The sequence below is a fragment of the Schistocerca gregaria genome, chromosome 5 (assembly GCF_023897955.1).
Source record: "Schistocerca gregaria isolate iqSchGreg1 chromosome 5, iqSchGreg1.2, whole genome shotgun sequence".
In the NCBI taxonomy this organism is placed as follows: domain Eukaryota; kingdom Metazoa; phylum Arthropoda; class Insecta; order Orthoptera; family Acrididae; genus Schistocerca; species Schistocerca gregaria.
In genome coordinates, this window is record NC_064924.1 from 333,490,107 (window position 1) to 333,503,906 (window position 13,800).

Sequence of the window (13,800 nt, forward strand, 5' to 3'; positions counted from 1 at the left end):
CCCCAATATGAATGGCCACTACCAAACTGTGGCCAAAAGCAAAGTAGACCACATTGTGGCACAACATACGCCTGAACATAACAGACTTTATTTCAATGGCTGCTTCACTGCCCGAGCTATCTGGTTAGTGCCATCTGTTGTCTAGTGAGGTGAACTGCCTTTCTATCATGGGGCACAGACCAATATCACCTCGTACATATTATTTACAAGCCACTAATTTCTTAACTCAAACAAACTTCCGTTTTGTTTGAGTGCAACATTGGTCCAACCTCAAACAGCCATTGAGAGGTCAGAATCTGGATCACATGTAATAACAAAGTATGGCTGACATTCAGGGCGAGAGTGATGTCTCAAGCAATGAAAATAATGAAGAAACAATGGAAAACTGTGGAAGGAAAAGGGCAAGGTGTATACATTCATGGTACAGGAATATAAAGAAAAAGACAAGAAATGCAGGAGAAGAATATGTAGGGAGAACAGGCAAGAATGTCCACAAATATAAACAAGGCCCACCATGCGGTTGTCAACATAAGTATTACGCATGTTTCAGTGAAGAACAACGTGAAGCAGTGTTCAAAAGGTTTTGGAATATGTGTGACTTTAGTCTACAAAATGCGTATAGTAGTGGGTGTGTGAAACTAAACCTAGTGAAGAAAAGGTATGGTGCAAGTGGAAATGAGAGCAGGAGACAACACACCCGTGCGTATTATATTTCGTAGGAAGGTAGTGATAAAAGAGTTTGCAAATAGGCATTCATATCTTTCATTGGAATCAGTAAGGGTAGATTTTCAGGGACAGTTTCACAGAAACTGACTGAAGGAACACCAAAACAAGATGGTCGTGGAAGACATGGAAATAGACCCAATAAAACTAGTGATCATCAGCTCAATTTAGTTGTAAATCATATTAATAGTTTTCCATTGCATGAAAGTCATTATTCGAGACCTTCTGCTCCAAACAGAAAATATTTGCCTTAAGGTCTTAATGCAGCTATGATGTATAAACTTTATGCTACTTGGATGAAACAGGAACATAATCCTGAAGTTATTGTTAGCGAGTATATTTACAGGGATATTTTAAATACAAAATTCAACCTGTCTTTTTCCTCACCATCTACTGACGCATGCAAGGTGTGTGATTCATTGCGCATAAAACTTTCACAAGTGGAAGAAGACGTTGGAGAGTCGTAGTCAGCGTAGTTATCTGCATAAAGATGGAAATCGACCTGATACTGATATGCCAGGCTTTCACAGTGGAGGGCGCGAGGTGCAGCGCACGGAGCCGTTATGAACGCGCACGCTGAGCAGTGCGTGCGCAATGTCACCTCAGTACGCCGTTAAACAGCGGAGCTCAGCGCGTACTCGCCAGTACTACTACAGTGGCACTCACCTGAAGATGGCCAGAAGACTCTGCGCTGAAATATCGTGGCAGGATGTTCTGATATCCAACAGTTCTCCCGTGTTTTTATGGAACAATCAGTATGCCGGGAAAGCTTTAAACATCACACAATTTTCAGTTGTATGAAAATATCTTCTTTACTCAATACCTAAAAATTTATCTTTGAAGAGAAATTAATTACTCCACATTGATGCTTGTGGCAGAATTGGTTTATTTGTTGAATAAGTTGAGAATGTTGAGTAAGTTGAGAATGGTAACGGTAATATTACAATAAAATATTTACAATTTAAAGCTATTTCTAAATCAATATTCTTGAAAATTAGTTTAAACATTAACTGAAAGACTTTGGCAACTTTGTAGAATGATAACTCCAATAACCTAGTTATATACCAACTTTTAAAAACTATGGTACACCTTTTGAAAAATTTAAGCATGTTTTATTGTCCTCCTCTTCAGATATAAACATTCAGTTTGTCTCATTTTTGTGATTGTGGATGTTCTCTCTGGTGTAACATACAATTACAGCTCTGAACTTCTGTAGTATTAATGTACTTCAGCTTGATACAGAGGGAATGGCAGTCACTGATACTGCACGAATGTCCTCGTCAGTATCACAAAAGGAGTGTGGCAGAGACCCCAATATTCCCTCTTCATACGACTACTAGTTCTTAAGAAAAAAAGACACTTGAGCTATTCTCTTGAACACCTTGCTGTTATTTTTCATTTATTGCATTTCAAAATGGAAGTCTAACATATTTACCACTTTTTTCTCTGTCAGTAATCCTAAAATAATTGTCTATGTTTCGCCAGGATTACGATGTAGTTCAAATAACGCAAACTTCAGGTGGGAATATCAACAACATTGGAAGAGATACAGTGCTACTTACCATAAAGAAGATGCATTAAGTTGCAGACAAGGACAATTAAAAGACACTTACATATAGTTTTTGGCCACAGTCTTCATCAGTAAAAGACACACACACACACACACACACACACACACACACACACACACACACACACACACACCATTCATAGACACGAACAAACACACCTCATGCACACATGACTGCCAACTCCAGCACGAGGTGTGCTTGCTTGTGTCTATGAATTGTGTGTGTTTCTCCTTTACTGACAAATGCTCTGGTTGAAAGTTTTATTTAAGTGTCTTAATTGAGCCTGTTGGCAACTTAATGTATCTCCTTTATGGTAAGTAGTAATCTGTCTTTTCCTACTTTTTTACAATGTAGTTCATTACACGAAAGCAAATTCAATTCCAAAATTACTGTTTCCTGCATGGTATGAGTAACACTATGGTGATGTGTCATCTGTAAAACATACCCTTGGTAAATCTATAGTGTATGTTTCTCATTAAGTGACAGTTTTAAGAAATATTCCAATTTTAAACAGTTTGAAAAATCTAAACATGACGAAATTTTACCAGATAAATAAATGATATACTAAAACACCATGTAATTACATTATTAAAAAGACAACCAATACCACCACAAGTAGATTAGTAACCTATAAATATTGTGACAGAAATTTCTCAATTGTCTTGTCATGAAATGAAAATATTTCATAACATTCTGCTGGGATATCTCTCTCTCTCTCTCTCTCTCTCTCTCTCTCTCTCACATACCTATCTTTCTCGCTACACTGCTATAATACATCATAATTTTGTATATACAGAAATATCTATCAGCCAAAAGAAATATAACACAAATGCAATATATGTACTTTAACTACTGAAGTGTTGGTCAATGGTTGAACCTTTATATAACTTTGTATGTAATCTTTGTTATCACTGAAAATCGCAAGAACATTATCGTCAGCACCTACAGTCACACAACACTCTTTTTTTTTACCAAGAATTTTATCTAAGATATATACATTTGTAACATCATTTACATTTTGACACATAACAAAAATATTTACAAGATCCTGATGACCACTCTTAATCTGTTTATTTCTTGTATGCAAGAACATCTACTATTACTTTAAGCAAAAACTCCCGGAACTTGTCAACAGTTCTATTGCATTCATTTCCTGAGGATCCTTCGTTTCTAATGTAGTAATCTAAAACCCACCAAATGATAGTCCTGAGAGTCTGCAACTGCTCTGCATCCCTGAAAAAAAAAATCATGTTTATGAGAGAGAGAGAGAGAGAGAGAGAGAGAGAGAGAGAGAGAGAGAGAGAGAGAGAGAGAGAGCGCTTGATTACAGAAATATGCATACCTCTTCTCACACAACATTTTGACAGTTCCTTTTGACTTCAACGAAAGGACCACGTAACTGTTGCCTTTCACTGTTGAGTTGCCAGAGGAGGAAGCTTCATACTGAAAACAGGGGGAAAAATATTTGTTTTTGTTAATAATGTGTAATTTTTCTCATGAATCATAAATTTTAGAACATGCTTTCATATTAATATATTTATGCTAATGATTGTGCTATCACTACTCAGGCAAGAATTTAGGTTTCTGTTTACTCTCAAGGGAATTACTTGAAACCTGATCCTGCCAAGACTCAGACCTGCACTTTCCACCAGAAGAATAAACAGGCAGATACATACTTAAATATCTCCTGGAGAGGCATCGTACTCGAACATAGTCCTGCTCCCAAATATCTTGATAGTCCTTCCCAAATATCTTTGACTAATTCTGGATCGCGCACTAACATATAAAATGCATTGCCTAAACACCAAACAGAAAGTGGCAGCCAGAAATAACAGTGTGAAGATTGACAGGTACATCATGGGGTGCTAATCCATGCACTGTGCACTCAAGCATGCTTGCTCTAAGTTATTCCACTGTTGAATATGCATGTTTGGTATGGTACAAGTTCAGTCATGCAGAACATAGATGTGGCTCTAAATGAGTCTTGCCAGATTATCACGTGTTCCACAGGAGTAGATCTTAAGGACAAATTCATTTGGCTCGCTGACATAGCTGCTCCTGAAATCTGACACGAGTTAGCTGTGAGATATGAGGAAAGTAAGCCCACAACAAAGGAAGCCCATCCACTATATGGTCATCAGCCCGCACATCCTAGGCTGAAATCAAGAAAGAGCTTCTTGACAACCACTGAGTCTCTCATCAAGAATCTACATGCGGCAAGGATCTCGCGATGGTGGGAGAAATGTCGGTATTTGGGAGAATGGATGGCTCCAAAGGAAGAACTTCCCCATGGACATTCGGAGAAGTGGTCAATATGGAGGTCTCTCAATAGATTGTGATCAAACACAACGAGACGCAAGACCAATCTGTGGACTTAGGGTTTCTCTGTGGACTCAGTTCTTTGCCATTGTGGCACTGAGTAGGCTAACAGCCATCTCCTTCAGTGTTCCTCATCACCAACCACCTACACCATGAAAGACCTTATGAGAGCTACACCAAATGCAACTGAAGTGGCCAATTTTTGTTCTTCTTTTGTGTAAAATTATGTCAACACTTAAATATTTCTATTTGAAATTTCTGTACTTTTGACATGATAAATAAATAAATTTATATATTTCAGTTTAATCCAAGTCTTTGGCACCCCCTATATCTGAAAACTGAAGCAAGCTTGTTTTTAAACTTAAGTTAGTGTCAATGTAGCTAATTCAGAAGTGTCACAAGTTACTCCAGCCCTAAAACAAAGATGAGAAAGATATAAAACAATGTATTTTTAATACTTTCTTTATGAAATATGTTTGGCAACGTGAATAACAGGTAGCATAACAGTAGGTCCAGTTTAACATTTTATTTAAAAAAACTCACTTTGGCTTAAAAAATGACAATTTTCATATAATATCAAGTACTTATAATCAGAGAAGAAAAACTCGTGGTACAAGTGTTATTAGATTTAAGTAAGGAAAACTGGAGACCTAATAAAAGTACATCAGCAGCTATACAATATAAATTTGTGCACGCCAAAGGTCATCCTCCTTGCGGAGTGAATGAGCATTTTTATCTGGCACTGCCATGCAGGATGCTGTGGGGAGATGGGATTAATTACTAATTTTATCAATGCAACTTCAAACAAAACTCTCATTCCTTACTTAACCACTGGTGGGATAGTCTCAGCACCTTTCGCACTTAGACAAACTACTCATAATTTGTTGTTTTGGTCTTCAGCCTGAAGATTGGTTTGGTGCTGCTCTCCTTGCTAGACTAACCAGTGCAAATTTCTTCATCACTACATACCTGCTGCGTCTTATCTGAATTTGAACCTGGTTACTGCATTCAAGTCTCGATTGCCCTCTTAAAATTTTTATCCCAATACTTCTCTCCACTATCAGATTAACTGCTCCATGAAGACTCACACTGTGTCCTTTTCATCAAGTTATGCCCTACAGCTCTTTTCTCCTCAATTCAATGCAGTACCCCTTCAGAGCTGCCCAAATGTCTCATTCGAAATCCAATTCAATTATCATCACTCGATTGTATTTGATGGCACTCCATTACCCTAGTTTCAGTTTTCTTGATACTCATCTTTAATAGCTTTTCAAGAAACTATCCATGCCACTCAGCTGATCTTCCAATCTATTTGCCATCATTGACAAATCTACAGCGTCACTGGCAAACCTCAAAGTATACATATCTTCTCCTTGAACTTAATTCCCTTTCCGCTTTTCTCCTTGGTTTTCTTTATGACTTATTCAATATACAGACTGAATAATGTTGGGGAAACACTACAATGTTGTCTCAGTCCCTTCTTGATCACCCCTTCACTTCAATGTCATTTGACATGCAGCTTGGTCGCTGTACAAGATGTAGATAACCTTTCACACTCTGTACTTCATTCTCAATAATTTCAAGATTTCAAAGAATGTATTCCAGTCAACATTGTCAAAAGCTTTTTCTAAATCTACAAACGCTAAACATGTGGATCTGGCTTTCTTCAATCTATTTTCAAAAATAAGTAAAAGTGTCATTATTGCTATGTGTGTTTCCATATTTCACCAAAACCCAAACTGTCATTCCATCCTACTGTAGATAATTCAAATTACTATTTTGCAGCCACGACTTAATAAACTGATTATCTGGTAATACTTGCACCTGTTAGAGTCTGCCTTCTCCGGAAAAGTAATTGTTACATTCTTCTTGAAGTAAGAGGGTATTTTACCTGCTTGATATATCTCACCTACCAAATGGAACAGTTTTACAAGGATTGTTCTCCCAACTATCTCAATAATTCTGTGGCAATGTCACTTTCTCTAGATGGTGTACTGTGTCCAGTATCCGAACAGGCACCAACAACACCCTCTAAAGTTCAAAACCTTCACCTCTGGCTCAGGGAGACAGTTGCCTTACGTTCAGATCAAACGTAATCAATTGAAAAACTGATTCCGAAAGAAGTGAGAGATGAAAAAAAAAAGTACAAAAATTCACGATCCACTGTGTACATGACTGTGCTTAGTAGTGTCTCTGCCATTAGTGATCATAGTACCATTCCTCATCCAATTCCCAAATTGAAGTGTTCTCTTAAAATACATAGACATTTGCACAGAAAATTAATGTTAGGGAGTGAAATTTGTGCCTACAATTGAGCTACACTGACAATATATTCCGATACAAGTTAGCAAGACACCACTGAAAAGGGTTCGTAGTGGTATCTTCACTACTACAAACAGAATATTTCATTTTCAAAAGTATTCGTTTATTTTATTATTTTGAAAAATTTTCAAAAAATTATTGCACAAGACAGGTCATTGTTGGCAGTCCACTGCCAGATAGCCAGGAACAAGATGCCACCAACATGGACATGGCAACAAATGAAATCTAAACTGAAAATGTTGGTCGCACTGACAATGACCAATTACATTTTTTAATTAACAAGGACACAGATGATAGTAACATGATCGTTCTAAATCAGATGATGATGATGACAGTACATGATGCAAACATGATTGTACAGAGTTCATTGCGTGTGTCAGAAAAACCCGATCATGATGTAAATGTTACAATCGTTATTTAAACAAAGTTTCAATGATTTCAAGAACAAGTTTAAGAAAGAACAAAAACAAACAATCTAATGAAGTAGTGATGAAAAATTTAATGATTTTTGACAGCAACAAAACAAAAAATTTAACAAACTTAATGAGCTCAATCAAACACACTAGCAAAGTATCAACGAAAAATTTAACAATTTTTCAAAAGAACAAAACAAAAAATTTAACAATTTTTCAAAACGTCAGACAGATACACGAAAGTAATTACTTGAACAGCAAAAGCAAACTTCTTGATGCTTTCACAACCACCATAGCACAACACTTCAATGACTTGGCAACAGATTTGCGTGCTGATATTTCAAATGAATTACGTGTTAAGCTTGTAACTTGGGAAAGACCTAAAAAAACAATTGTTCACTGCTTTGCCACAAGATATAAATAATTTAAGCCGAAAAGTATAATCTGTAGGTGAGACACAAGAACAGTTCATGGAAAAGGTGGTGGAGGTAACCGAGGCTCAAACAAAAGTCTAGCAGGAGCAGTCACAATCATGCCAGAATGTACATACACTTGCAGGTACTGTTGACGGGTTGTAAACAGCGCACAAAGCTCTAGCCAAATGATGCAAGCTTTGTCATTGCAAGTTAAATACTCAGTTCATGAAAAAGGAGCAAGAAAGGATAAATAAAGACAGCCGAGGCTGGTATGCTAGACCAAGCCAGCTCCCTGGTGCAGAAGGTAGTCCAGAAACACAAGGGTTATGTAGATGTGATAGAGAAAGCAGTGAAGGTACAGAAAACAGAACTAAGAACTGAAACAGATCAGAGCTTGAAAGCAGTGGAAGAAAAATCATGGACAAACATCGTTAACAACTTCGAAAAGGAAAGGGAACATTCAGCCCCACGCTATTAGGTGTCAACAGACAGGACAGATAATCCAAACCCTAATCTGTTAGGTGAAATAGATCACAACTATTACATGCAGCAGGTGCTGACAACTGCTGCTCCTGTTGTACAGATGTATTTGAAATACGATCCGATACATCAAAACAATTCCATGCTGGCAAAGGACAGGGCTGCATGCCTTGCTACTTTGCTAATGGATGAAGGCTTATTATGACACAGGTAGTTTCCGATTTTTTCTTATGAAGGTAAGTGAACAAACCCATTTGTGTTCATAAGAGGCTTCCGGACTGTTTTTTCCAAGCAATTGGACCTAAGCACAGAAGATATTCTTTGTGGTAGGTTACACACGAGATGATGTGCCGCTGTGAGCCACTGACATGATGGAAAAATGTCACACCTACAAACAGTTTGAAAGGGCATTCCTAGACATATACTGGTCCACTGCAGTACAAGAGAGGTTGATGCATGAAGTGTTTAATCCAGTGCCTTATAGCAATAAACATGGAGGGCTCAGAAGATACTTTTAGAACCATCTATATAAAACTTGTTATGGGACAAAACTGGTATAACATGCAGATGTCCTAAAAATTTTAGAAAGCCAACTACCAGCTAATGTACTTGAGAAATTAATCACCACTGCCGAGCACGATATGGAGAACTTCCTCTCACTTCTTGGTTCCACTGAGGTTATTTATGAAGAGAGACCCGTGCATCCACAAAGTGACAGTGCACAGAACTAACAAACAACACTTTGGGAATGGCAACAGCCACCAACACAGTTGGCAGACACAGTCCCCTCACAGCAAAACCAACTTGAACTAATTTAACAACAGAAAGGGGCAAAACGGCAAGCAACGTTACAAAAATAACCAAGGACAGAATTTAAATTGTTCAGGATTTAATGCCAGAAAGATTATGGTCAACATACGTACAATGTGTTGCTGACCAGGGGCGGGGGGTACAAAGACACTAATGGCCACTGGGCAACAAAATAATCCACCACCGCCCGAATATAATCACTAATAGCGGCCAGGGACATCGAAATTTCAGATCAAGAGCCATGCTAAATACTTACTGGCGAAACCAGATGCATAATATGCACATAGTTGAGGTTACCCATAACGCGGTGGTCAGTGCTCACAGAAATTCGGAAAACTTCTGTTCTAGTAATAGAGGTGAGGGCATGGAACTGGTTAAAAGTTGTTTTCATTGATATGAGAACTGTGGTGATATCAAATATGACCTGTGTCAGGAAGATATTACCAACCATGTAGATGAAAAAGAAGACACAGTACAGGCAGTAATCAATGCACAAATACTTGATTTAAGGGTACCCATAGCACTGGACACTGGAGCTACCATGAATATAATTTCACAGGGTCTGTTTGCCCAATTACAAAAACAAGTCCACATACCAATGCTTCCAATTCAAAATTGTAAAATCCAAACAGCTGTAGGAGGCAAGTCTAAAGGTACAAAATTGCAGGCCATCGAATTGATAACTTCTATTTACAATGCAGTTTTCTTGTGGTTGAAAGGCTAATAAACTGCCTTACCAGCATGGACACCTCTAGGAAGTATCAAGCACAAATTGACACTGGTATGGAGAAGTGCACAGAGATGATCATAATATTAATAAGTGAGCAGCAAAATCTGAAGTACCGATTTTTAAAATTAATTATACAAGGGGGTCAATGAAACACACACAATTCGAAAGGAACTTTGCCACAGATATGCTCAAAAGAAAAACAAGTGTATACATAGAAATTAGGAGAGGTAAAAGGGAGTAGACACGCACATGAGAAAAGTTTTCCTTTGTCTCTAAAATTGCTACCAACTTCTGCCACATGTAATGATTGAGTGCGATGGCTGAATTTTCACACGAAAGTAACAATGTTTGGTGAAGTTGCATTCTAGGGATGTCTAGGTTTAAATGTTACAGATAGTTCATTTGCAGTAACACATGAATACTGGATAGCTACAATGCTGCAACTGCTACATCGTTGATGTTGTCAAAAGTGGAAATTGAAACATAGTAACTAAGCCAACACGGGAAACAAACATTGTTTATTAGTACAATTTTTTCACTTTCTTTGGTCTAAGAGTAAATAGAACTAATTCCCTGGTCATTTGTCGCCACCACAAAAAATTTAGTGTGTTCCTAATTTTCAGTTCTTCATTTTGATTCGCTACAACGTCCCTTATTATAAGGAAACTTACTTTGTTTTAGGCTATGCCTCATGAAAGAACATTAACGGATCAAACTGAGAGACAAAGAGCTAAAGTGAGACAATTTTAGTGTGTAGAAAGTAATAAGAATAATGCAGATGTTATGGTGATAATTATATTGTTGATCTGAAAGATATGTGGTGACTACGGTGGTCACACGACTGGAGGCCACAATCAGCTGACGGAACCCAAGTGTCAATAAGCTTCGTGTATCAGCTGTGAGGAGCGCTGGCATGTACTTACTCCTTGCCATGGCACGTGAGCATTCAATGACTTGTAAATGATGTGCTACGTTATAATTGTTCTGTTGCTGATTTCACAGAACATTTCTGGGGAGTTCTAACCACGTTTTCTGTAATACTCGATTAGTTATTATTGTGTAATCACTGCCTACGTTATGTGTTCTTTCCAGAGTGTTCTTCAATGAAAACATGATAAACACAGAAGACGTACTTCTTCCACAATAAGAACGTGATAGTTGGTCGCAAGCCTAATGCACAGTGGGAAAGCGACATCCAGTGGCCCCGACGTGATTGTGGCTATGAAGATGATTCATCAGGACCAAGAAAGTGACATTCATTAGCAGAAACATGACAGATACACCAACTCCTGTGATTTCAAGACTGGCAATATGGCTACCACCATTCTGTCCTCATAACCCCAGAATATGGTTTGCACAAGTCTAGACAAGTTCCCTTCATGCAGGTGTGACGGCAGATTCCACTAAGTTTGAATTGCTAGTGAGCTAATTAGACCATCGATTCACTGCTGAAGTACAGGATATTGTAACTTCGCTGTCCAACACAGAACGAAACTCAAGACCAAGTTAATTTGATGAGTATCCGTCTTGCAAGAGGAGTGGGAATGGCAGGTTCTAACAAAGGGGGCATTGGAGATAAAGAACTGTCCCAATACCTCCGTCACCTGAGAAGCAAAGTTGATGCGGCACAGTTTTGGGTATGTTACTTCGTACTTTATGGAGCAGTAGATTGCTAGCTCAAGTGAAATCCATTGTCGTGTCACAAACCAATATGCTGCTTGACGCCATAGCCAACCTCGCCAACCATATTTAAGACACAATAGTGCCCGCTTCCTATTCTGATCCATCGACGGCATATTACAGTGCTTTGATGGGAACTAAACCCAACTACTAACGTATGTTGGTATCACCAGTGATATGGAGAGCAGGCACGCAAATGTAATCTGCCTTGTGCATACACCAGCAACAAACATCACACGAAAGTAAACACACCAGGCACACCTTCCGTACGTCTATTCGTAACGGACTGCAAGACAGGCCGAAAGTTTTTGATCGACACCGGATCTAACCTCAGCATTATACCACGCGATAAGCTACATAAATAACATCCAGCTGCTACATTTGAACTGTCGGCTGCTAATAATTCCGCGATCACGACTTACGGAGTACAGCATTTGGAACTAGACCTTGGACTGAGACGTTCTTTGGTGTGAAACTTCATAGTCGCAGACATGATGGAGCCTATCATTGGCGCAGACCTCTTGATGCATTACTGCCTGATGTCGCCAACGCTCGGCTGCTGGACACATTCACAGGGCATCCAGGCTGCGGATGACAGGTTCTCTAAACTGCTAGCATGGTTCCCTGCTCTCAGGAGACCTCCAGGGGCCCCACAAAAGGTGTCATGATACAGTACACTACATTAATACGACCGCTGCCAGACACGACCGAGAGGTTCGTCCACGTCCACTTGGATGTTGTGGTTCCTTTACCACCCTCATTGATAGATTCACGCGCTGGACAGAAGCTATTTCGATTGACACATTTCTGCTGAAACGCTGGCTACCACATTTATGTCCAACTGGGTCACTCGTTTCAGCTGTCCATTACATATAACAACTGACAGAGGACGCCAGTTCGAGTCTGAATTGTTTACTCAGCTGAGCAAATTTTGCAGTGGGTAACATCATGTAGCAAAGAGTTATCAGCCAGCCAACAACGGCATGGTTGAATGGTGGCACTGGTCCCTCAAGCTGCCCTAATGTGTCATGAATCGAAGTGGACCACGGCTCTTCCTTTAGTGCTAATCGGCCTCTGCAGCATCACTAAGCCAGACCTCGACGCATCCCCTGCTGAGTTGGTCTATGGGAAATCCCTGCGGCTACCATGTGAGGTTTTTGATCATCCAATTGTGGGATCTGATTTCACACATGCAACCATCATGAAATATTACTGTATCTCATTGCCCTATCAGAACCCCTCGGAGAGCATTAATGATAAACACCAGTCCTAATTGCCTGATTGTAAAGTGACCTGTTTCCAAATTACATACAAAAATAACCACTATTTCAGTATACATATAATTCGAAAATGATGCTTTGCTGATTAACATTGTTCTTATGTGAAAAACACAATATAAAGGTGAAATTAATACTGTAACTAATCAAAAGAAATGTAACACATGGTCAGGATGTACCAGTAAACCTATCATTATAAAATTACTACAGCAAATTAAATAGAACATATAAATAAAGCATGTTAATTGAATCTCTGATATATGTAGCACTAAAATTCAGGCACTAGTTGATTTGTTATAAACAAATTTAGAAATGTAATTGTTACCTGTAAGATAATTAGTCAGAAAATGTTATATTAACTCGTAACTAAGTTGAAAATAGGTTCACCTTCTTCAGCACTGAGATTGTAAATTTTTAGCAATGTGTATCTGATATTCAGTTTAACTTTTAATTGTGATTTTGCACAAAATTGTAATTTTCATTGTCTGTAATTGTTAACAAAAGTATAAATAGAGGTCACGCAGGCACCTTGGAGCACTCGTTTTTTGGCTAGGGTTGTGAGCAAATGTATTGTAGGCTCACTCGTTTGTTGATTGTTGTGAACTCTGTGTCGTTTGATGTCAGTTTTGGGTACATGTGATGTAACCGGTACAGTTCACCAGATTCGGACACCAGAGTCCTGGAAATATATTGGTATTAAAAATGCACTGTACTTTGGAATTTATTTGGGAGTCTTCCCCAATCCTTTTCATAGGCTACACAGCGACGAGACGAATCCAGGAATTTTACAACACCCCGAGAACTAAACAACTCTCACTGTTGGTAGAATTGGCATGAAAACAACAGCACATCGACTGGGAATTTCACTCGAAAGTCAATACATTTGCAATGCGGAGGTGGGAAAATGTAAACGTCTCAATGTGGAGGAGGAGCTGGGATCAGGTGGAAGACTGTGCAGAGGACGACTCGCTAGAATTCCATGTACAAGAGGCAGGAACCATAATCTTGTACATTGCAGACTACGCCACGGCTGTCGCCAGGAGCAAAAGTGATATTCTG

General features: G+C 38.8%; 1 protein-coding gene across 3 annotated transcripts in view; it reads right to left on the reverse strand.

Moving 5' to 3' along the window:
- Positions 1 to 1,585: 1,585 nt before the first annotated feature.
- The window catches only part of LOC126272627 (ATP-dependent RNA helicase DHX30-like), a 268,564-nt gene continuing 256,349 nt past the window's right edge, over positions 1,586 to 13,800 (reverse strand). For 2 of the 3 annotated variants that reach the window (XM_049975587.1, XM_049975588.1), the window contains 2 exons: positions 3,637 to 3,737; positions 1,602 to 3,527 (listed from right to left, as the gene is read on the reverse strand). In XM_049975587.1, coding sequence (XP_049831544.1) covers positions 3,365 to 3,527; positions 3,637 to 3,737 — 264 coding nt within the window. In that variant the 3' untranslated portion in view covers positions 1,602 to 3,364. Of the gene's footprint in view, positions 3,528 to 3,636; positions 3,738 to 13,800 lie in introns of all 3 variants that reach the window. The other variant, XM_049975586.1, reaches the window with a different exon arrangement.